The sequence below is a fragment of the Epinephelus lanceolatus genome, chromosome 4 (assembly GCF_041903045.1).
Source record: "Epinephelus lanceolatus isolate andai-2023 chromosome 4, ASM4190304v1, whole genome shotgun sequence".
Classification (NCBI taxonomy): Eukaryota; Metazoa; Chordata; class Actinopteri; order Perciformes; family Serranidae; genus Epinephelus; species Epinephelus lanceolatus.
Genome location: NC_135737.1, coordinates 49,034,599 through 49,059,059, shown reverse-complemented (window position 1 = coordinate 49,059,059; position 24,461 = coordinate 49,034,599). Strand labels below are relative to the sequence as shown.

The 24,461-nt window shown below is 42.0% G+C and overlaps 1 protein-coding gene across 1 annotated transcript; it reads right to left on the bottom strand.

Moving 5' to 3' along the window:
• Positions 1 to 23,650, bottom strand: abcf3 (ATP-binding cassette, sub-family F (GCN20), member 3). Its single transcript, XM_078167431.1, has 21 exons — positions 23,498 to 23,650; positions 17,396 to 17,543; positions 14,632 to 14,702; positions 14,327 to 14,382; positions 14,098 to 14,195; positions 13,818 to 13,940; positions 13,421 to 13,687; positions 13,189 to 13,269; positions 12,659 to 12,718; positions 12,338 to 12,394; positions 12,175 to 12,197; positions 9,691 to 9,746; positions 9,390 to 9,590; positions 8,303 to 8,379; positions 7,940 to 7,984; positions 7,724 to 7,856; positions 7,556 to 7,644; positions 4,197 to 4,288; positions 3,959 to 4,091; positions 3,793 to 3,880; positions 1 to 494 (listed from the first exon to the last, which is right to left on the bottom strand). Exons 1-21 carry the CDS (start codon positions 23,568 to 23,570, stop codon positions 336 to 338), a joined length of 2,130 nt encoding a protein of 709 aa, XP_078023557.1. The 5' UTR covers positions 23,571 to 23,650; the 3' UTR covers positions 1 to 335.
• Between the last annotated feature and the right edge of the window lie 811 nt (positions 23,651 to 24,461).

Genomic DNA, 24,461 nt, shown 5'->3' with positions numbered 1-24,461 from the left:
TGAACACATGATCTGATGCCTTTATTTGGGGAGTGTCTCTGAATGTAAGCGTCCTTTCAAACTGATAAAAGAGTTGATGATACAAAACAAAATTCAGGTTCAACGTGACGTTAACTTTTAAATAAACTCCAAATGATTGGTGATGGCTCCGCCTCCTCTGTCAGAGTTCACTGTGACCTCAACAGGTGAACAGAAATGACCAATCAGCTCGCAGCAGCAGGTGAGACAGTTCAGAGAGGAAAACGTCCTCCGGTCTGCTCCGAGCCACTGCTTGGCTGTAATGACAGGATGATGTTAAAGAGACGGGGGTGGGATTTGTGTCAGTGGGCGGAGCCTCACAGGTACCCCTCCTTCCTGAACTGCTCCTGCAGGATGTCTCGGTACTCATCAAAACCGCCGTCGATGCGTCTCACTTTCCCGGCTTCACACACCCACAGCTCCTTACACACCAACCGGATCAGACGCTCGTCGTGGGACACCAGCATGACCCCGCCCTGAAACACATAACATCACACAATGAGGAAGCACACCCCTGCAGTCATATAACTCCGCCCTCTGGTCAAGTTACTGTTTCCATCAAACAGAAGATCTGACCAATCAGTTTCAAGTTCAGAGTCACCACTGCAGTACCTGACCAAATGTAACGTTAAAACGTGATGATGTCACAGTCAAGCTGACCTTTGACCTGTTGACCTTCATTATTTTAACCTATTAGACATTTGTGTCACGTTTTGCCAAAATCAGTACATGAATTCTTCAGTTATGGACAAAAACATGTTTTGTGAGGTCACAGTGACCTTTGACCTTTTATTTGAACTGACTACAAAATTCTAATCAGTTTATTCCTCAGTCCAAGTGGACATTTGTGTCAAATTTAAAGAAAATTCCCTCAAACTGCTATGACATATAGAGTTCAAAAGAATGAGATGGATGCAAGGTCACTGTGACCTTGACTTCTGACACTTGACCACCAAAATCCAATCAGTTCACCCCTGATTCCCAGTGGACCTTTGTGCTAAATTTTAAACAAAAAATTCCTTCAGGTGTTCACGAGAAATTGCATTAATAAGGATAAGACAGATGCAAGGTAACAGTGACCTTGACCTTTGACCACCAAAATCGAATCAGTTTATCCTTGACTTCAAGTGGAAGCTTGTGCCAAATTTGATATAATTCCCTCAAGCTGTTCTTGAGCTACTGCATTCACAAGAATTTTAATTTATTGTTTTTAAAATTTTATATACTTTATTAATCCCTGAGGGGAAATTCAATTTTTTCACTCTTGTTGTCATTAACACACAGGCCCAAACACACACATGCACAAACAGGACCTATACATGCACTAAGTGGAGAGATGTCAGAGTGAGGGGGCTGCCTTGGTCAGGCGTCCCGAGCGAGGGGGTGCGGTGCCTTGCTCAGGGGCACCTTGGTAGTGACCAGGAGGTGAACTGGCACCTCTCCAGCTACCAGGCCACACTGGTCTGGACGGGGACTTGAACAGGCGACCCTCCGGTTCCCAACCCAAGTCCCTATGGACTGACTGCCCCCCCCCCCCCCCCCATATGCAGACAAAGTCACAGTGACCTTTGACCACCAAAATCTATTCAGATGAAATTCAGTTAAGCTATTCTTGAGATATTTAGTCCGACAGAATGAGACTGATGCAAGATCACAGTGACCTTGACCTTTGACAACATCTATATGCTCCCTCTTGCTCAGATTATGGAATATCATAACATCTCCTACCATACTTATACAAATGACACACAACTTTACATAACAGTGTCACCAGATGACTACAGTCCGCTACATCTGCTAAATAAGTGAACTGACGAAATCAATACGTGGATGTGCCAGAATTTTCTACAACTAAACACAGACATAACTGACATAGTTGTTTTTGGCCCAAAGAACAAAGATCAATAGTCAGTGCTCACCTTGACGCCATGACACTAAAACCTACAAATCAAGCCAGAAATCTTGGTGTAGTTCTGGACTCAGACCTAAATTTTAATAGTCACATTAAGACAATTACTAAATCAGCCTACTACCACCTTAAAAACATAGCAGGAATAAAAGAATTTCTGTCTAAACAAGATACAGAAAAACTTGTTCATGCTTTCATTTTCAGCAGGCTGGACTATTGTAACGGTGTCTTCACAGGCCTGAGTAAAAAATCAATCAGACAACTGCAGCTCGTCCAGAACGCTGCTGCCAGAGTCCTCACCAACACCAAGAGAGTGGAGCACATTACACCAGTGCTTAAGTCACTGCACTGGCTTCCTGTGTGTCAAAGGATAGACTTTAAAATCTTGTTACTTGTCTATAAAGCACTTAATGGTCTCGGGCCTAAATACATCTCCGATATACTTGTACGTTATGAAGCATCCAGACCCCTCAGATCATCTGGAACAGGTTTACTCAGTGTTCCCAGGATCAAAACCAAACAAGGTGAAGCAGCCTTTAGTTTCTATGCTCCCCGCCTGTGGAACAAACTTCCAGAATATCTGAGGTCGGCTGAAACTGTCAACTCATTTAAATCAGGGCTTAAAACATGACTGTTTACTGCAGCTTACCAGTGAACTAGATATGTAACTTATTGTTAGGATAATCTGTAGCTATTGTTTTTATATTTGTCTGCTGTTGCTTTATGTTTGCTTTTTAAATGCATTTTCTGCACTGTTTTTAACTATTTATTGTCTTGCTTTTAGCTCTTGTTTTTAATGATCTATTGTTCCTTTAATGTTTTATCTTAATGTATTTCTCTTGTAAAGCACATTGAATTGCCTTGTGTATGAATGGTGCTATATAAATAACATTGCCTTGCCTTGACCACTAAAATCTAATCAGTGCATCCTGCATCCAAGTGGATGTTTGTGTCAAAGTTAATGAAATTCCTTCAAGCTGCTGGAGATACTGCATTCACGAGAATGAGATGGATGCAAGGTCACAGTGACCTTGAGCTTTTATCCTTGACCACCAGAATTTAATCAGCTCATCCCTGATTCCAAAGGATGTTTGTGCTAAATTTGAAAAAATTCCCTCGCATTAATAAGGATCAATCAATCAATCAATCAATTTTATCTATAAAGCCCAATATCACAAATCACAATTTGCCTCACAGGGCTTTACAGCATACGACATCCCTCTGTCCTTATGACCCTCACAGCTGATCAGGAAAAACTCCCCAAAAAAACCCTTTAACGGGGAAAAAAACGGTAGAAACCTCAGGAAGAGCAACTGAGGAGGTCGTTCGATGAGAAGGATGAGACTGATGCAAGGTCACAGTGACCTTAACCTTTGACTACCAGAATCTAATCAGTTCACTGTTGAGTCAAAGTCCAAGTGGATGTGTGTGCCAAATTAAAAGAAATTCACTCTAACAATTCTTGACATACTGTGTTTACAAGAATGAAACGGACCCAAGGTCACAGTGACCTTGACCTTTCACCACAAAAATCGAATCATTTCATCCTGGACGTTCATTGGACGTTTGTGCCAAATTTAAAGAAATTCCCAGCATGATACATTGAGATATGTTCACATGAAAGCAACGGACAGACGGATGGACACCTCTGGTCATGACTGATGTCGGCGCAAAGGCATGAAAACAAACATTTGATTCAATCACTAAATTAACTTTTGAAATCAAGTATGACATCATAATTTATACATACATATATATATATATGTATATATATGTATATAAAACCAATGAGGGAACGTCTACCCTGTCAGGTGTGACCCTGAGCCTTCTGACCAATTAGACATCTGATGATGTCACCGACTCACTCTGAACTTGTTGAGAGCTTTAGCCAGAGCCTCGATGGTCTCCATGTCCAGGTGGTTCGTCGGCTCGTCCAGGATGTAGAAGTTTGGACTGACGGTAAGAAAGACAACATCATCATCATCATCATCATCATCATCAGTAACAGCTGGACCCTGAGCTTTCTACTACCATGGCATGGTCATCTGTGCGAAGGCCACTCGGCTTTTCTGCCCTCCAGACAGACTGGCCACCGGCCTCGTGGCGAGCTCTCCGGTGATTCCGTAACCTCCCAGCTGGTGGCGGTACTCCTCCTCCGTCCGACCTGCGACACACAGACACAGGCCAATCAGAGGGACCGAAGAGCAGAGTCACAGGCTGTGATGCAGCCACAGTGTGATGTCATTGATGTTGTGGTTGCTACATTTACCAGGGAAGCGGTTGAGCAGCAGCTCCACAGAGCAGACGTTCAGGTCCAGCTGGTCCACATGATGCTGACTGAAGTAACCGATCTTCAGGTTCCTGATGAGTAAAGATAAACTTCAGTCTGCAAACAGTTCCCTAAAATCAGTTCCCTAAAAACGGTCAGCAAACAGTCCCTTTAAACAGTCTGCAAACAGTTCTCTAAAACAGTTTGCAAAAAACACTTCCCTACAAACAGTTCCCTTTAAAACAGTCCGCAAAAACAGTCAAACAATTCCCTGAATACAGTCCACAAACAGTGCCCTATAAACAGTCCCCTAAAAACGGTCCGCAAACAGTCCATTTAAATAGTCTGCAAACAGTTCCCTAAAATAGTTTGCTAAAAACAGTTCCCTTTAACATGTCAGCACACAGTTCACTTAAAACAGCCCACAAACAATTCCCTAGCAGTCTGGAAACAGTTCCCTAAAACAGTTCCCTATAAACATTCAACAAACAATTCCCTAAAAACATTCAACAAACAATTCCCTAAAAACAGTCCACAAACAGTTCCCTAAAAACAGTTAACAATCAATTCCCTAACAACAGTCCACAAACAGTTCCCTAAAAACATTCTGCAAAGAGTTCCCTAAAAACAGTCAACAGACAATTCCCTAACACCAGTCCACAAACAGTTCCCTCAAAACATTCTGCAAAGAGTTCCCTAAAAACAGTCAACAGACAATTCCCTAAAACAGTCCACAAACAATTCCATAAAAACAGCCCACAAACAATTCCGTAAAAAAGTCAACAGACAATTCCCTAAAAACAGTCCGAAAAACAGTTCCCTAATAACATTCTGCAAACCGTTCCCTAAAAACAGTCCACAAACAATTCCCTAAAAACAGTACACAAACAGTTCCCTAAAAACAGTACACAATTCCCTAAAAATAGTCCACAAACAGTTCCCTAAAAACAGTTCCCTAAAAACAGTTCCCTAAAACATTCTGCAAACAGTTCCCTAAAAACATTCTGCAAACAGTTCCCTAAAAACAATCGACAGTTTCCTAAAAACAGTCCACAAACAATTCCCTATAAAGAGTTCCAGAGTTTTCCCTGAGTTTGTTGGAGACCAAGGTGGCAAAGGCCCGTGACAGCATCTTGACAGCTGTACTTTTAGATACGGTCCCCCCCTCTATTAAATATGAAAGGAGGCCCCCACATGCTTGAGCTTTACACTGCTGACTTGTATCATCAGAACAGACATGTCCTGTGATTTTCTATGATTATACACTGCCTGGCCAAAAAAAAAGTCACCACCAAAAAAAAAGGTCATACACTTTAATATTTCGTTGGACCGCCTTTAGCTTTGATTACGGCACGCATTCGCTGTGGCATTGTTTCGATAAGCTTCTGCAATGTCACAAGATTTATTTCCATCCAATGTTGCATTAATTTTTCACCAAGATCTTGCATTGATGATGGTAGAGTCTGACCGCTGCGCAAAGCCTTCTCCAGCACATCCCAAAGATTCTCAATGGGGTTAAGGTCTGGACTCTGTGGTGGCCAATCCATGTGTGAAAATGATGTCTCATGCTCCCTGAACCAGTCTTTCACAATTTGAGCCTGATGAATCCTGGCATTGTCATCTTGGAATATGCCCGTGCCATCAGGGAAGAAAAAATCCATTGATGGAATAACCTGGTCATTCAGTATATTCAGGTAGTCAGCTGACCTCATTCTTTGAGCACATACTGTTGCTGAACCTAGACCTGACCAACTGCAGCAACCCCAGATCATAACACTGCCCCCACAGGCTTGTACAGTAGGCACTAGGCATGATGGGTGCATCACTTCATCTGCCTCTCTTCTTACCCTGATGCGCCCATCACTCTGGAACAGGGTAAATCTGGACTCATCAGACCACATGACCTTCTTCCATTGCTCCAGAGTCCAATCTTTATGCTCCCTAGCAAATTGAAGCCTTTTTTTCCGGTTAGCCTCACTGATTAGTGGTTTTCTTAAGGCTACACAGCTGTTCAGTCCCAATCCCTTGAGTTCCCTTCACATTGTGCGTGTTGAAATGCTCTTACTTTCACTATTAAACATAGCCCTGAGTTCTACTGTTGTTTTTCTTCGATTTGATCTCACCAAACGTTTAAGTGATCGCCGATCACGATCATTGAGGATTTTTTTTTTCCGGCCACATTTCTTCCTCGAAGATGATGGGTCCCCACTATCCTTCCAGTTTTTAATAATGCGTTGGACAGTTCTTAACCCAATTTTAGTAGTTTCTGCAATCTCCTTAGATGTTTTCTCTGCTTGATGCATGCCAATGATTTGACCCTTCTCAAACAGACTAACATCTTTTCCACAACCACGGGATGTGTCTTTCGACATGGTTGTTTAGGAAATGAGAAGCAACTCATTGCACCAGTTGGGGTTAAATAACTTGTTGCCAGCTGAAAGATAATCGCCCATGCAATAATTATCCAATAGGAGGCTCGTACCTATTTGCTTAGTTAAATCCAGGTGGCGACTTTTTTTTTGGCCAGGCAGTGTATTTACCCTTTACAACAGGCACATCCTGACAGCTGAGAATATTACTGTCAGGTATTGTCCCCCCTCTATTAAATATGAAAGGAAGCTGAAAATCACAAGAAATGTCCATTCTGATGATACAAGTCAGCGGTCCTGAAATGTGCGTTTCTCTTCTATAATACACATTCTACATTTCGGAGGTGACGTCTTTCCACACACGGGCTTTCTTCGCCTTTCAAAAGGGGAAGAGCTCTGTGGGAAACAGTAGGAGAGACACAACCCGAGGGGGAACCGGGATCTGACACAACACCAGAGGGAAAAGCAGGTCCATGGAGCTGAGCGCCAGACGAAATAACAAGCGTATTGCACCAAATGTGCGCTGCTACGGCGTCGCTTTGGGTTGTGAGCGCGCATGACGTGTATCTACATTGAAAGTAATGGGTTTGTGCGCGCAAAAGACACTACATCTGAACGCCCCCCATGCAAACACACGCTTGAAACCAAGGCAGCAGCCAAAATCACTTAGGCGGGCCGCCTTTGTCTTAGATAGGGAGAGAAAACCCTGAGTTCCCTAAAAACAGCCTGCAAACAGTTCCCTTACCCTCTCTTAACAGAGTAAATGGTTCCCTACATGCAACCTTTAAACAAAGAGTTAACAGTTCCTGAAAATAGTAAAAAGTTTTCTGAACAGTACCCACAAACAGAGAAAACAACTCCCTTAACAAATTGTTAATAGTTCCCTATAAACAGTCTGTAAACTTCCCATAAACAGTTAAACAGTCTGTATGAACAGGTAAACACACTCAGGAAAGTTCTCTGCTGTGATTGGTCCACTGGGTGTCTCACCTGTGAGCTTGTCTGACCCCGCCGACCGGCGTTAACTCGCCCATCAGCAGTTTGAGGATGGTCGTTTTACCGGCACCATTTTCACCAACCTGATAGGAAACACAGCACGTCACAACCGATACATCCCTGATTCTGGATTACTGATGACTGATTACTGATGACACGTACGATACAGATGCGAGACTCAAGGTCGGCGGACAGGTTGAGTCCAGAAAAGAGAGGCTGGTCTGCGGAGTAATAAAACTCGACTTCATCTAACTGCAGGATGGGAGGAGACAACTTCTCAAAGTTATCTGGAAACCTGTGGAAAAAAAACACATCCATCAATCAATCAATCAATCAACACCTGCATCTGAACCAGGCACCACCGGTTTGTCTCCTCACCTTAAAGTGACCTCACTTTCTTTTTCAAGGGGCTTCAGCTCAGGTCTGCAGGAAGAGACAACAGGATGAGTCACTGTACCAGAAACACCTGAGTGCTACATGTGGGTGGTGCCTAAGGGTGTTACCTAAGGGTGGTGCCTAAGGGTGGTGCCTAAGGGTGGTACCTAAGGGTGTTACCTAAGGATGGTACCTAAGGATGGTACCTAAGGGTGGTGCCTAAGGGTGGCGCCTAAGGGTGGTACCTAAGGGTGGTGCCTAAGGGTGGTACCTAAGGGTGGCGCCTAAGGGTGGTACCTAAGGGTGGTGCCTAAGGGTGGTACCTAAGGTGTATCTAAGGTGTATCTAAGGTGTATTAATACTCACAGCCTCTCCAGCAGTTTGAGTTTGCTCTGGACCTGAGCTGCTCTGTTAGCGTTGTACCGAAATCTGTCAATAAACACCTGAAACACAATCATACATCAGTGTCAGTGACAAGATGCATTCTGGGAAAACAGCCACATCACGTGACCTTCATCCACTGTATGTAGGACTCGGACAAAATCACCCACCAAAACTCTGAACACTGTTTTATTTTCATTTCACGTGTACCAATAACAGGATCACCAATCAGAGGAAGCCTCGCAGTTCTACAGACAGGCAGTCTGTACTGCAGCAGTAGTACCTGTATATGTTGTCTGTACTGCAGCAGTAGTACCTGTATATGTTGTACTGCAGCAGTAGTACCTGTATATGTTGTCTGTAATGTAGCAGTAGTACCTGTATATGTTGTCTGTACTGCAGCAGTAGTACCTGTATATGTTGTTTGTACTGTAGCTGTAACACCTGTATATGTTGTCTGTACTGCAGCAGTAGTACCTATATATGTTGTACTGCAGTAGTAGTACCTGTATATGTTGTCTGTACTGCAGCTGTAGCACCTGTATATGTTGTACTGCAGCAGTAGTACCTGTATATGTTGTCTGTAATGTAGCAGTAGTACCTGTATATGTTGTCTGTACTGCAGCAGTAGTACCTGTATATGTTGTACTGCAGCAGTAGTACCTGTATATGTTGTCTGTACTGCAGCAGTAGTACCTGTATATGTTGTTTGTACTGTAGCTGTAACACCTGTATATGCTGTCTGTACTGCAGCAGTAGTACCTGTATATGTTGTCTGTACTGCAGCTGTAGCACCTGTATATGTTGTACTGCAGCAGTAGTACCTGTATATGTTGTACTGCAGTAGTAGTACCTGTATATGTTGTCTGTACTGCAGCTGTAGCACCTGTATATGTTGTACTGCAGCAGTAGTACCTGTATATGTTGTCTGTAATGTAGCAGTAGTACCTGTATATGTTGTCTGTACTGCAGCAGTAGTACCTGTATATGTTGTACTGCAGTAGTAATACCTGTATATGTTGTCTGTACTGTAGCAGTAGTACCTGTATACGTTGTACTGCAGTAGTAGTACCTGTATATGTTGTCTGTACTGTAGCTGGGCTTCGTACTCTCTCTGCTGGTTCTTCAGTCTGTCTTCTTTGGTTTTAATAAAGTTTTCATAGTCGCCACGGTAACTGTCCAGCCTCTGGGAGTGCAGGTGGATGATGTCCGTTACCACGGCGTTAAGGAAGTTCCTGTCATGAGAGACGACCAAGATGGTCGACTGCCACGTCTGTGGAAGGAGGTATCATTGGTATTTGTTAGCTCGTGGCTAACTGTTGTCATTGTTTACAATAAGGAATGCCAACGTCAAAGTGAGTGACAGTTCAGACCTGCAGGTAGTTCTCCAACCACAGAATGGCTCTGACATCCAACATGTTGGTCGGCTCTGAAACACACACAGTACATCAGAATACTACTACTGTTACTGCTACTACTACTACTGCTCCTACTACTACTACTGCTACTACTGCTCCTGCTTCTACTACTGCTCCTACTACTACTGCTACTACTGCTCCTACTGCTCCTGCTTCTACTGCTCCTACTACTACTGCTCCTACTGCTCCTGCTTCTACTGCTCCTACTACTACTGCTCCTACTACTACTACTACTCCTACTACTGCTCCTACTACTGCTACTACTACTACTGCTGCTCCTGCTCCTACTACTGCTACTGCTACTACTGCTCCTGCTTCTACTACTGCTCCTACTACTGCTCCTGCTTCTACTACTGCTCCTACTACTACTGCTCCTACTGCTCCTGCTTCTACTGCTCCTACTACTACTACTACTCCTACTACTGCTCCTACTACTGCTCCTACTACTGCTCCTACTACTACTGCTGCTCCTGCTCCTACTACTACTGCTACTACTACTGCTCCTGTTACTGCTCCTGCTACTACTACTGCTCCTACTACTGCTCCTGCTTCTACTACTGCTACTACTACTACTACTACTGCTCCTGTTACTGCTCCTGCTCCTACTACTACTGCTCCTGTTACTGCTTCTGCTCCTACTACTACTGCTCCTGCTCCTACTACTACTACTGCTCCTACTACTGCTCCTACTACTACTACTACTACTACTACTACTGCTCCTGTTACTGCTCCTGCTCCTACTACTACTGCTCCTGCTCCTACTACTACTACTACTACTACTGCTCCTGTTACTGCTCCTGCTCCTACTACTACTGCTCCTACTACTGCTCCTACTACTACTGCTGCTCCTATTACTGCTCCTACTACTACTGCTCCTACTGCTACTGCTCCTACTGCTACTATTGCTCCTACTACTGCTCCTACTACTGTTCCTACTACTGCTCCTACTACTGCTCCTACTACTGCCCCTACTACTGCTCCTATTACTACTACTGCTCCTACTACTGTTCCTACTACTGCTCCTACTGCTACTATTGCTCCTACTACTGCTCCTACTACTACTGCTCCTACTACTGCTCCTACTACTACTACTGCTCCTACTACTGCTCCTACTACTGCTCCTACTACTACTGCTCCTACTACTGCTTCTACTACTACTGCTCCTACTGCTACTATTGCTCCTACTACTGCTCCTACTACTACTGCTCCTACTACTGCTCCTACTACTGTTCCTACTACTGCTCCTACTACTACTCCTCCTACTGCTACTATTGCTCCTACTACTGCTCCTACTACTACTGCTCCTACTGCTACTACTGCTCCTACTACTGCTCCTACTACTACTACTGCTCCTACTACTGTTCCTACTACTGTTCCTACTACTGCTCCTACTACTACTGCTCCTACTACTACTGCTACTGCTCCTACTACTACTACTGCTCCTACTACTACTGCTACTGCTGCTACTACTGCTCCTGCTACTACTACTGCTCCTACTACTACTGCTACTGCTACTGGTCCTACTGCTGCTACTAATGCTATTACGACTGCTGCAGCGAGGATGGAAGACTAGGACTAGGACAGAGCTAGTCAGTGGATTTGGATGAGGAGGAATAATGTCAGCTGGGGGCAGCAGGGGGAACTACTAAGCAGGGTACATAACTCCTTGAGATCAGGTGGAGAGATCCACTTCCTCTCAGGAGGAAATCCAGGAAGAGGAAGGTTATTTAAGTGTGGGAGTGGCCTATTTGAATCCCTTTTGTTTGAGGCCATGCTGCAAGGTGAGTGTGTTTGCTGATCCTGTGAGTTTATTTATCTCCTTTAACTTTAGCTTATATTGTAGTTATGCTATGTAGCGTGTGAAATAGAGTATGGTGAATGTGCTAGGAAAGGTAGTATCAGCCCTGCTTCTACCTAGAGCTCGCATGTACGGAGCCTGGGTTTGTTGAAGGTGGCAGTGCTGTTTGGGCTGAGAAAGCCATGTGTAAGTAAGGTAAAGGAGGTTATTGGGTTGGTGTGGGGAGCAGTGAGACCTGGCATTAGGGGAGTGTCTCTGGGACACCAGAGATCACTGTCTAGCCTCCTGGAGGTGTTGTGGGACCAACTAGACGAAACACCGGTGAAAGGAGGTTCCCACCTGATGACCCCCAAAGACATGTTAGTTATCACTGCTCATGGGTCTGTATAGTTAAGCCTTGCCATAATAGCTTATCACAGGGCTTAGGAGGTTATTCACTGAGTGTTGATCCTTTCTCTAGAGCACAAACTCCTTGTGTTTATTTGAACTAATGCTTATGTCACTACTAATGCTACTGCTACTACTACTACCATTACTACTACTACTACCACCAATATTGCTACTGCTACTACTGCTACAAGGTAAATCTGTTCTTCCACTAACTGTACTTCCTACTTTGTTAAGAGAAGGATGTAACTCACCGTCCAGCAGCAGCAGATCCGGCCTGATGAAAACAAACCAAATAAATACACAGTTAGATGACAAGCTGTCAATCACAGACACAAACCAACAAGACTGACTGAGGAAGAAGAAGAAGAAGGAGAAGGAGACGAAGAAGTTGTTTGAATGTAAACAGAAACTCACCGAGCAAACAGAGCTCTGGCCAACGCCAACCTCATCCTCCATCCTCCTGAGAACTCCCTGCACACACAGTCTCATGTTATCAGAAACCAACACACAGTGTAACAGTGGGAGGACTGTGTTGAGCATGTTGTGGGGACGTTAGTGTGTGTATACACTGTGGGGACTCTCCACAGTGTGGGGACTCTCCACAGTGTGGGGACTCTACAAAATGCAGGGTGTCTCAACATGAATCACTGAACGGTTGGTGTTTGTCAGTAGTAAATCTGGAAGTCACTGAAGTATCCTCTGAAATGTGCGTGTGCGTGTGTGTGGAGGACTCACTTGGTTGCCTGCTGTTGCATTTTGGGAGAGAATCCGAGACCAGCCAGGATGACGGAGGCTCTGATTGGATGAGAAAGATGTCAGTCAGTTCAAACCTTTGGCAAAACAATTTGATTCTAACAGGCTGGAGTCGCTGTGTGCACCAACAACCACCAGGTGGCATCTGTGAGCCGGGTGGAGCTCCCCACTGACTGTACCCAGCAGTCACAGCAATAAGGTACTTTACTAGCACAACGACAAACTGACAACAAAACTCTCAGAGTGGCAGAGCACTCTGGAGCAGCAGAGCGCCGAGCGGAGTGAATGTGTGATTAACTTAACCGTTGGTTCATTCATGTAGAAATATAACGCTGTGTTTCTTCCACCAACAGGGCTCTCATTTTAGTGTAGAGCGTCAGACTGAATTTACCAACGCACCATGCACTGAATCAGCGCAGACGGTGCGACACTGCCAAATGTGTCATGCAGTTGTAGTTTTTACTGTAGAGATACAGATGTTATCAGCGATGCTATGTGGTTTCCATAGTTACCGTGCTGGGGCTTTGTCGGCCTCAATCTCCTCCAGCTTGCCGTAGATCTCTGACAGTCTGACGCTCTCCATCCCGTCAGCACTGGAACAAAAAACAAAACAAAAAAACAATAAAAGAAAAAAGGTTTGGGTTAATGCGAGGTCGACAGGTTTAAGGTAACAGTACCTGATACCTTAAACGTGTCAACTAAAGTTCAAACGTGAACAGTAAACGACCCTGATGAACATCTTACGTCCCGCTGGCGATACGAGCGTTGAGCGTCCTCTCCTCAGTCAGAAGCTCTTCCCTCAGCGTGTCACTCTGCAGGACACTCTGCAGCGCAGCTGTGTCATCTCCCTCAACTTCCTGCTCCACGTGGAGGATGGAGATGTGAGCCGGGATGCGGAGGTTTCGACTGGCCAACATCTTCAACAGTGTCGTCTTTCCCAAACCATTCCGACCAATCAGACCGTACCGCCGGCCTGTTGCCAGAGACAGCTCCGCCCCCTGCAGCAAACATCTGGAGACAGAAATATATTCATCAAGAAACTGAAATATATCCTTAAAAATCTAAAGTACATTTCTCAAAACTAAAATACATTCATCGTGTACCGACGTCAACTGATCATTGATCAGTAGTACTAACCCACCTTTCTCCAAAAGAAACATCAAAGTTCTCGATGCGAATGTCATAGCTGCGGTTCTTTCCTGATTGGTCCACTCGGTTGTCCTTCTTGTTGCTGGCCTGACTGGCCGACGCCTCCTCTAGGACTCTGTGACAGACAACACAGGTGGACAAGTGAAGCTAGGTGAGCAAAGGTGAGCACAGGTGAGGACAAGTGAGGACAGGTGAAGCTCGGTGAGATAAAAGATGTTCAAGTGAGGACAGGTGAGGACAGAGAGGACAGGTGAGGACAGGTGTGTACTGACAGTGGAGTGGAGGGCTTCTGAGAGTCCTTCTCGTTTCTGCGGTCATGTTTAGCTTTCAGCTTCGCCTCGGCCTTCTCCAGTTTCTTAGCGTCCACTGTCTGGAGAGAGACAGGAAGTTATTATCAAAGATCAGCTGTCATTAACCGTGAATCCAAAAAAATATTAAAATATTTAAATGTGTAAAAAATTAGAGTATTATTTTAGTGCAAAGTCATTATAAGAGACTCACTGTGTTCTGACCACGTTTCATCATCCAGATACCCTGAATGTCCTCTGTGGCACAAACTGAGGGAAGGTGACACATGTTCACATCACACCCTGTTAAAATACTTTAATGTGTGTTTAAATAAAAATATAGTTCATTATTGTCAAGGCTGAGATTGTTTATTTTCCTGAGCAGCTCTGAGGGACAGAGGACAGGGGGACAGAGGGACAGAGGACAGGGGGACAGAGGGACAGAGGTGTGTCTTCTGCTGTAAAGCCTCTGAGACATACTGATGTGTATGAATAAAGTCGCATTGAGGAGTTTCTTACCGTCTGCAGAGATCTGAGAGATCTGAACAGGAGCGTCCAACAGCAGCTGCTTCTGAGGGCCATGATGGCTCCTGAGGAGCACAGGACATATGTTACTCCTCATGTTACTCCTCATGTTACTGCTCATGTTACTCCTCATGTAACTGCCCATGTTACTCCTCATGTTACTGCTCATGTTACTCCTCATGTAACTGCCCATGTTACTCCTCATGTTACTCCTCATGTAACTGCCCATGTATCTGCTCATGTTAATGCTCATGTTACTGCCCATGTTACTGCCCATGTTACTGCCCATGTTACTCCTCATGTAACTGCCCATGTTACTCCTCATGTTAATGCTCATGTAACTGCTCATATTACTCCTCATGTTACTCAAGTTACTGCTCATACAAACGTGTAACTCCTCATTCAAACATGTGACTCCTCATTCAAACATGTGACTCCTCATACACACATGTGACTCCTCATACACACATGTGACTCCTCATACACACATGTAACTCCTCATACACACGACTCCTCATACACACGTGACTCCTCATACACACACGTGACTCCTCATTCAAACATGTGACTCCTCATACACACATGTAACTCCTCATTCAAACATGTGACTTCTCATTCAAACATGTGACTCCTCATACACACATGTAACTCCTCATACACACATGTAACTCCTCATTCAAACACGTGACTCCTCATACACACATGTGACTCCTCATTCAAACATGTGACTCCTCATACACACATGTGACTCCTCATTCAAACATGTGACTCCTCATACACACATGTGACTTCTCATTCAAACATGTGACTCCTCATACACACATGTGACTTCTCATTCAAACATGTGACTCCTCATACACACATGTGACTCCTCATTCAAACATGTGACTCCTCATACACACATGTGACTCCTCATTCAAACATGTGACTCCTCATACACACATGTAACTCCTCATTCAAACACGTGACTCCTCATACACACGTGACTCCTCATACAAACATGTAACTCCTCATTCAAACATGTGACTCCTCATATCATGTGTGTGATGGAAACATATTTTGTTACTGACACAAACACTAGTTATTCCCAAATATATCACACATCATTAAAAAAGAAAAAGGTATTATTGTGGATGCAAATGTGTTATTTCTGATGAAAACAGGTACGCTAGGGGTACGCTAGCGGTATGCTACAGGTAGGCTCCGTGTGTGCTACGGGTACGCTACAGGTACGCTACGTGTGTGCTACATGTACGCTACAGGTACGCTATTATTCCCAATGAAAACACATAGACTATTTTTTACCAAAGAAAGCAACGACTATTTTTCCTGACAAAAACACATACACTTATTCCCAACGAAAATACGCAAACTTTTATTCCCAATGAAAATACGTACACTTTTATTCCCAACGAAAACATGTAGACTATTTTTCCCAATGAAAATACGCACACTTTTATTCCCAACAAAAATATGTAGACTATTTTTCCCAACGAAAATACGTACACTATATTCCCAACGAAAATACGCACACTTTTATTCCCAATGAAAATACGCACACTTTTATTCCCAACAAAAATATGTAAACTATATTCCCAACGAAAATACACACACTTTTATTCCCAACTAAAATATGTAAACTTTTATTCCCAACGAAAATACGCACACTTTTATTCCCAACGAAAATACGTACACTTTTATTCCCAACGAAAATACGCACACTTTTATTCCCAACTAAAATATGTAAACTTTTATTCCCAACGAAAATACGTACACTTTTATTCCCAACGAAAATACGCACACTTTTATTCCCAACAAAAATATGCACTTTTATTCCCAACGAAAACACACAGAATATTTTTTACCAAAGAAAGCAACGACTATTTTTCCTGACAAAAACACATACACTTATTCCCAACGAAAATACGCAAACTTTTATTCCCAATGAAAATACGTACACTTTTATTCCCAACGAAAACATGTAGACTATTTTTCCCAATGAAAATACGCACACTTTTATTCCCAACAAAAATATGTAGACTATTTTTCCCAACGAAAATACGCACACTTTTATTCCCAACTAAAATATGTAAACTTTTATTCCCAACGAAAATACGTACACTTTTATTCCCAACGAAAATACGCACACTTTTATTCCCAACAAAAATATGCACTTTTATTCCCAACGAAAACATGTAGACTATTTTTGCCAAAGAAAATACGTATACCTTCATTCCCAATGAAGATATGTAGGCAATTTTTCCCAACGAAAACACGTAGACTAGTTTTGCCAACAAAAACATGTACACTTATTCCCAACAAAAATAGGTACATTTTTATTCCCATTGAAAACATGCAGACTATTATTTCCAGCAAAGACACAAATTATTTCTGTCAGAAACATACTACACCCAACAGAAACCGAAATTATTCCCAAAAACTACGGCTTATCTTGGGAAATAAGAAAAAAAGACTATGCTGCAAAAACATATGAACCTTGTGAGTTATAATGAAGCTGAGTTTTGCTAATAAGCTGTGTTTAACAAGTGTTTTTGGATCAATGAGACTTGACACAGTGGCACAGAAACCCCACCGTCAGCTTGTGTTTCGCAGGTGTACCTGCAGAGCGACTTGGACACACCGTCGCACAGGTGCAAATACTCACAACAGCGTAGGTCATGGAGTCGACTCTGCAGAGAGCCGACTCAAAACTATAAATGAGCCTAAACACAAGACGTGAGTTTGTGCGGTCTCTTACAGTTTGAGAGTGTTGAACATCTGGAGGCAGATGTCTCTGACGTCATCCTCATTTTTACTGTCAGCAGACACTTCCTGCAGGACTCCTCCAATGGCGTCGTACACCTCCTCCCCATCCTCAAAATCTGCTCCGCCGCTGTCCAGAACACCTGAAACACACACATTAAGCTTCAGCCCTGTCATACACCTGTAACTACACCCACTGTGATGTCACAGAGTACTGACACACACATGGAATGATGATAAAGATGATGATACCTCCTAGGGATGGGTCACGATTTTCGAATTTCGAATCGTCGTTTTATTTTTGAAAAATCGATTTTTTAATGCGACTATTACAATTCGCCGTCTTATTTCCCCCTTTATTTGACATGCAATTCAGCTCCTAACCGCATGAGGGCAGTATAGGATTGCTACAGCGGTGTGAGATGGGCTACCAGCTAGTTTGATGCTCTTCTACAAACAGGAGAAACATGCAGAGACTACTACTCCGCGAGGAATGTCCGCAGTCATTCGGGCTTTCAGTCGAGCGCACTTCCGCGTTGTAGTTTCCTGTAAAAATGTCCGTGAAAAATCCCCGCGATGTGAAAAATACATGCCGAGCAGTCACTGGTGTGCGGAGCTTTGCGCGCACAGGGCTTGCGGACGTCCGCTTTGAGTCCGTGCGGACCTCCGTGGAGTCCGTTCCGCGTACGTTCCGCTCGAGTATGTTTGGGCATTTAATGATGAATGGATCTCTGTGTGCGTGCCTCTGGGGGGGGGCGATTATTCAAAAAATTGTCAAATAGTTGCCACGATTTTCAAATAGTGTTTTTGCTTGTGCTGCCCATCCCTAATACCTCCATCCATCCTTAAATACTCCTGTACTTTCTCCTGTAACACTGCTGTAATACTTCTTTAAATACTCCTGTACTTTCTCCTGTAACACTGCTGTAATACTTCTTTAAATACTCCTGTACTTTATCCTATAACACTGCTGTAATACTTCTTTAAATACTCCTGTACTTTATCCTATAATACTGCTGCAATACTACCTTACATACTTCATTAAATACTCCTGTACTTTCTCCTATAACACTGCTGTAATACTTCCTTAAATACTCCTGTACCTTATCCTATAACACTGCTGTAATACTTCCTTAAATACTCCTGTACCTTATCCTATAACACTGCTGTAATACTTCTTTAAATACTCCTGTACTTTACCCTATAATACTGCTGTAATACTTCCTTAAATACTCCTGTACTTTATCCTATAACACTGCTGTAATACTTCCTTAAATACTCCTGTACTTTCTACTATAACACTGCAAAAGTAGATCAGGAGCCAGAGCCTTCAGCTATCAGGCTCCTCTCCTGTGGAATCATCTTCCTGTTACGGTCCGGGAGGCAGACACCGTCTCCACATTTAAGACTAGACTTAAGACTTTCCTCTTTGATAAAGCTTATAGTTAGGGCTGGCTCAGGCTTGCCCTGTACCAGCCCCTAGTTAGGCTGACTTAGGCCTAGTCTGCCGGAGGACCCCCCTATAATACACCGGGCACCTTCTCTCCTTCTCTCTCTCTCTCTCTCTCTCTCTCTCTCTCTCTCTCGTATCCTATTACTGCATCTTGCTAACTCGGCCATTCTGGATGTCACTAACTCGGCTTCTTCTCCGGAGCCTTTGTGCTCCACTGTCTCTCAGATTAACTCATATCACAGCGGTGCCTGGACAGCGTGACGTGTGTGGTTGTGCTGCTGCCGTGGTCCTGCCAGATGCCTCCTGCTGCTGCTGCCATCATTAGTCATTAGTCATACTTCTACTGTTATTATACACATATGACTATTGTCACACATGTATACTGCCAGATATTAATACATACTTTCAACATATTGTACCACAGTAGCCAGAACTATAACTATAATATTATTACTTTCATTAATGTTGTTGTAAGCTACTGTCATTACCTGCATCTCTCTCTCTGTCTCTCTCTCTCTCTGTCTCATTGTGTCACATGGATTACTGTTAATTTATTATGCTGATCTGTTCTGTACGACATCTATTGCACGTCTGTCCGTCCTGGAAGAGGGATCCCTCCTCAGTTGCTCTTCCTGAGGTTTCTACTGTTTTTTTTCCCCGTTAAAGGGTTTTTTGGGGAGTTTTTCCTGATCAGCTGTGAGGGTCATAAGGACAGAGGGATGTCGTATGCTGTAAAGCCCTGTGAGGCAAATTGTGATTTGTGATATTGGGCTTTATAAATAAAATTGATTGATTGATTGATTGATTGATTGCTGTAATACCTCCTTGTAGTACAGTTCTGCATTTAAGGAAGTTTTACAGCAGTGTTATAGGAGAAATTACAGGAGTATTTAATTAAGTATTTAAGGAAGTATTACAGCAGTGTTATAGGAGAAAGTACAGGAGTATTTAATTAAGTATTTAAGGAAGTATTACAGCAGTGTTATAGGAGAAAGTATAGGAGTATTTAAGGAAGTATTACAGCAGTATTATAGGAGAAAGTACAGAAGTATTTAAGGTAGTATCACAGCAGTATTATAGGAGAAAGCACAGGAGTTTTTAAGGAAGTATTTAAGGTAGTATTGCAGGAGTGTTATAGGAGAAAGTACAGGAGTATTTAAGGAAGTATTTAAGGTAGTATTATAGGAGAAAGTACAGGAGTATTTAATGAAGTATTTAAGGTAGTATTACAGCAGTTTTATAGGAGAAAGTACAGGAGCATTTAAGGTAGTATTATAGGAGAAAGTACAGGAGTATTTAAGGAAGTATTTAAGGTAGTATTACAGCAGTGTTATAGGAGAAAGTACAGGAGTATTTAAGGAAGTATTTAAGGAAGTATTACAGCAGTGTTATAGGAGAAAGTATAGGAGTATTTAAGGAAGTATTATAGGTAGTATTATAGGAGAAAGTACAGGACTATTTAAGGAAGTATTTAAGGTAGTACTACAGCAGTATTATAGGAGAAAGTATAGGAGTATTTAAGGAAGTATTTAAGGTAGTACTACAGCAATATTATAGGAGAAAGTGCAGGAGTTTTTAAGGAAGTATTTAAGGAAGTATTACAGCAGCGTTATAGGAGAAAGTACAGGAGTATTTAAGGAAGTATTTAAGGTAGTATTACAGGAGTATTATAGGAGAAAGTACAGGAGTATTTAAGGAAGTATTTAAGGTAGTATTACAGGAGTATTATAGGAGAAAGTACAGGACTATTTAAGGAAGTATTTAAGGTAGTACTACAGCAGTATTATAGGAGAAAGTATAGGAGTATTTAAGGAAGTATTTAAGGTAGTACTACAGCAATATTATAGGAGAAAGTGCAGGAGTTTTTAAGGAAGTATTTAAGGAAGTATTACAGCAGCGTTATAGGAGAAAGTACAGTAGTATTTAAGGAAGTATTTAAGGTAGTATTACAGGAGTATTATAGGAGAAAGTACAGGAGTATTTAAGGAAGTGTTTAAGGTAGTATTACAGCAGTGTGATAGGAGAAAGTACAGGAGTATTTAATGAAGTATTTAAGGAAGTATTACAGCAGTATTATAGGAGAAAGTACAGGAGTATTTAAGGAAGTATTTAAGGTAGTACTACAGCAGTATTATAGGAGAAAGTGCAGGAGTTTTTAAGGAAGCATTTAAGGAAGTATTACAGCAGCGTTATAGGAGAAAGTACAGGAGTATTTAAGGAAGTATTTAAGGTAGTATTACAGGAGTATTATAGGAGAAAGTACAGGAGTATTTAAGGAAGTCTTTAAGGTAGTATTACAGCAGTGTGATAGGAGAAAGTACAGGAGTATTTAATGGAGTATTTAAGGAAGTATTACAGCAGTATTATAGGAGAAAGTACAGGAGTATTTAAGGAAGTATTTAAGGTAGTAATACAGCAGTATTATAGGAGAAAGTACAGGAGTTTTTAAGGAAGTATTTAAGGTAGTATTACAGCAGTGTTATAGGAGAAAGTACAGGAGTATTTAAGGTAGTATTATAGGAGAAAGTACAGGAGTATTTAAGGAAGTATTTAAGGTAGTACTACAGCAGTATTATGGGAGAAGGTACAGGAGTATTTAAGGAAGTATTTAAGGTAGTACTACAGCAGTATTATAGGAGAAAGTACAGGAGTATTTAATTAAGTATTTAAGGTAGTATTACAGCAGTGTTATAGGAGACAGTACAGGAATATTTAAGGAAGTATTTAAAGTAGTATTACAGGAGTGTTATAGAAGAAAATACAGGGGTATTTAAGGTAGTACTACATCAGTATTATAGGAGAAAGCACAGAAGTATTGAAGGAAGTATTTCAGCAGTGTTATAGGAGAAAGCACAGGAGTATTTAAGGAAGTATTTAAGGTAGTATTACAGCAGTGTTATAGGAGAAAGTACAGGAGTATTTAAGGTAGTATTTAAGATAGTATTACAGCAGTGTTATAGGAGAAAGCACAGGAGTATTTAAGGAAATATTTAAGGTAGTATTACAACAGTGTTATAGGAGAAAGTACAGGAGGATGTAAGGAAGTATTTAAGGTAGTACTACAGGAGTATTATAGGAGAAAATACAGTATTTAATAAAGTATTTAATGTAGTATTACAGCAGTGTTATCGGAGAAAGTACAGGAATATTTAAGGAAGTATTTAAGGTAGTACTACAACAGTATTATAGGAGAACGTACAGGAGTATTTAAGGAAGTGTTTAAGGTAGTACTATAGCAGTATTATAGGAGAAGGTACAGGAGTATTTAAGGAAGTATTACAGCAGTGTTATAGGAGAAAGCACAGAAGTATTTAAGGAAGTATTTAAGGTAGTATTTCAGCAGCATTATAGGAGAAAAGTACAGGAGTATTTAAGGAAGTATTTAAGGTAGTATTACAGCAGTATTATAGGACAAAGTACAGGAGTATTTAGAGAAGTATTTAAGGTAGTACTACAGGAGTGTTATAGGAGAAAATACAGTATTTAATAAAGTATTTAATGTAGTATTACAGCAGTGTTATCGGAGAAAGTACAGGAATATTTAAGGAAGTATTTAAGGTAGTACTACAACAGTATTATAGGAGAACGTACAGGAGTATTTAAGGAAGTGTTTAAGGTAGTACTATAGCAGTATTATAGGAGAAGGTACAGGAGTATTTAAGGAAGTATTACAGCAGTGTTATAGGAGAAAGCACAGAAGTATTTAAGGAAGTATTTAAGGTAGTATTTCAGTAGCATTATAGGAGAAAGTACAGGAGTATTTAAGGTAGTATTACAGCAGTATTATAGGACAAAGTACAGGAGTATTTAGAGAAGTATTTAAGGTAGTACTACAGCAGTATTATAGGAGAAAGTACAGGAGGATGTAAGGAAGTATTTAAGGTAGTATTACACCAGTATTATAGGAGAAAGCACAGAAGTATTGAAGGAAGTATTTAAGGTAGTATTGCAGCAGTATTATAGGAGAAAGTACATGAGTATTTACGGTAGTATTACAGCAGTGTTATAGGAGAAAGTACCGGAGTATTTAAGGTAGTATTACAGCAGTGTTATAGGAGAAAGTACAGGAGTATTTAAGGTAGTATTACAGCAGTGTTATAGGAGAAAGTACAGGAGTATTTAAGGTAGTATTACAGCAGTGTTATAGGAGAAAGTACCGGAGTATTTAAGATAGTATTACAGTAGTGTTATATGAGAAAGTACAGGAGTATTTAAGAAAGTATTTAAAGTAGTATTACAGCAGTGTCATAGGAGAAAGTACAAGACTATTTAAATATTCCTGTACTTTCTCCTATAATACTACCTTAAATACTTCCCGAAATATTCTTGAAGTACTTGCTCTGACACCTCCACGGTTCCCTCTGGTGAGTGTTGAGGGTTTTAGTCCGGTCAAACGGGGCTATAATCCTTAAACTAACCCGGTTTCAGGTCGAGCTAACCGCACTGAGCCGTGCCGTGCTAACCGGTGTCTCTCCAGCAGTCAGCCCGGTTAGCCAACCCATGTTAGCTCATTAGCTCCGCAGCTAAGAGCGCAGCTGTTGCCCGGCTAACAGGCTCATCAAAGGCCGGTGTGTGTCGCTCCGTCGGCCCGGCACACAGCGGCTCTGTCCCCGGCACACAGCGGCTCTGTCCCCGGGCTCTCACCTGTGATATAGTCGAAAACCTCCGTGTCGATCTCAGGAAACTCGCTCTTCAGGATGTCCACGTACGTCGCCATGATACCCGGCCCTGGACCCTGCCGCGGCACGCATGCGTCAACATGCGACAGCGCCGTGAATTGTGGGCAATGAAGTTTAGTGGTGACGTCAGATGATAACAATCATATAACACTGACAACAGCCCAACATACAACAATTATAAATGCATAAAAGGCAACTCAGATTCCTGCACATAGAATAAAAGAATCACAGAATCATTTCAAATCAAACATCAGTACAATAACACAAGATACAGATCAGTCAAATGATAAAAAACAACAGCTGAGGTGAAAGCAATGTTCAAAGATTGATTAGTGAAATGTTCCAAAATATTCCAAACAATATGACATAACAGAGCAGCCCCCTGCTGTGTGTCAGGGTGCAGCCCAAAGCAGTCGTCCCTATAATCACATGGATCCACAACAACACAAAGACAAACTAACTACAATATATATCATATATACATATATATCTGCACCCTGTCAGGATCAAAGCTTGACTTGTAAACTTGTCAACTTTTTCTCCCAACATTCTTTCTATTATTATTCTGATTGTTTTGTATTCATTTGTCTTTTTTCCCATCTTCTATTTCACCTCTTGTACTTTTGACATTGTCACAGACAGACAGTGAGGAAATGAACATATGCATATTAACTGTGTGTCTGAGCTGAAAGCTGCTCTCCTCTCCTGCTCCTCTGATTCACAGCCACTACAACAACACAGAGCATCACCAGCAGACCACTGAGCACTGAGCATCTCACTGTGTAGAAGGTGGAGTGAATCCCAAAGGGATCTCTGTACATTAATACAGTTTTCACTGATGACACACACTGAAAATTTGGGTCAAAAACTGCACACCAATACTCTCCTGTGTCTTTCAGTGAGACATTAGAGATAACCAAACTCCCATC

What these genes read in the sequence shown, in the direction of transcription:
- abcf3 (XM_078167431.1), bottom strand. Translation starts at nt 23,570, where the DNA reads ATGGCGACGTACGTGGACATCCTGAAGAGCGAGTTTCCTGAGATCGAC. An exon ending in TGAAACGTGGTCAGAACACA is followed by an intron (nt 14,196 to 14,326) that starts GTGAGTCTCTTA and finishes GTCTCTCTCCAG; the next exon opens with ACAGTGGACGCTAAGAAACT. An exon ending in GCTCGTATCGCCAGCGGGAC is followed by an intron (nt 13,270 to 13,420) that starts GTAAGATGTTCA and finishes TTTTTGTTCCAG; the next exon opens with TGCTGACGGGATGGAGAGCG.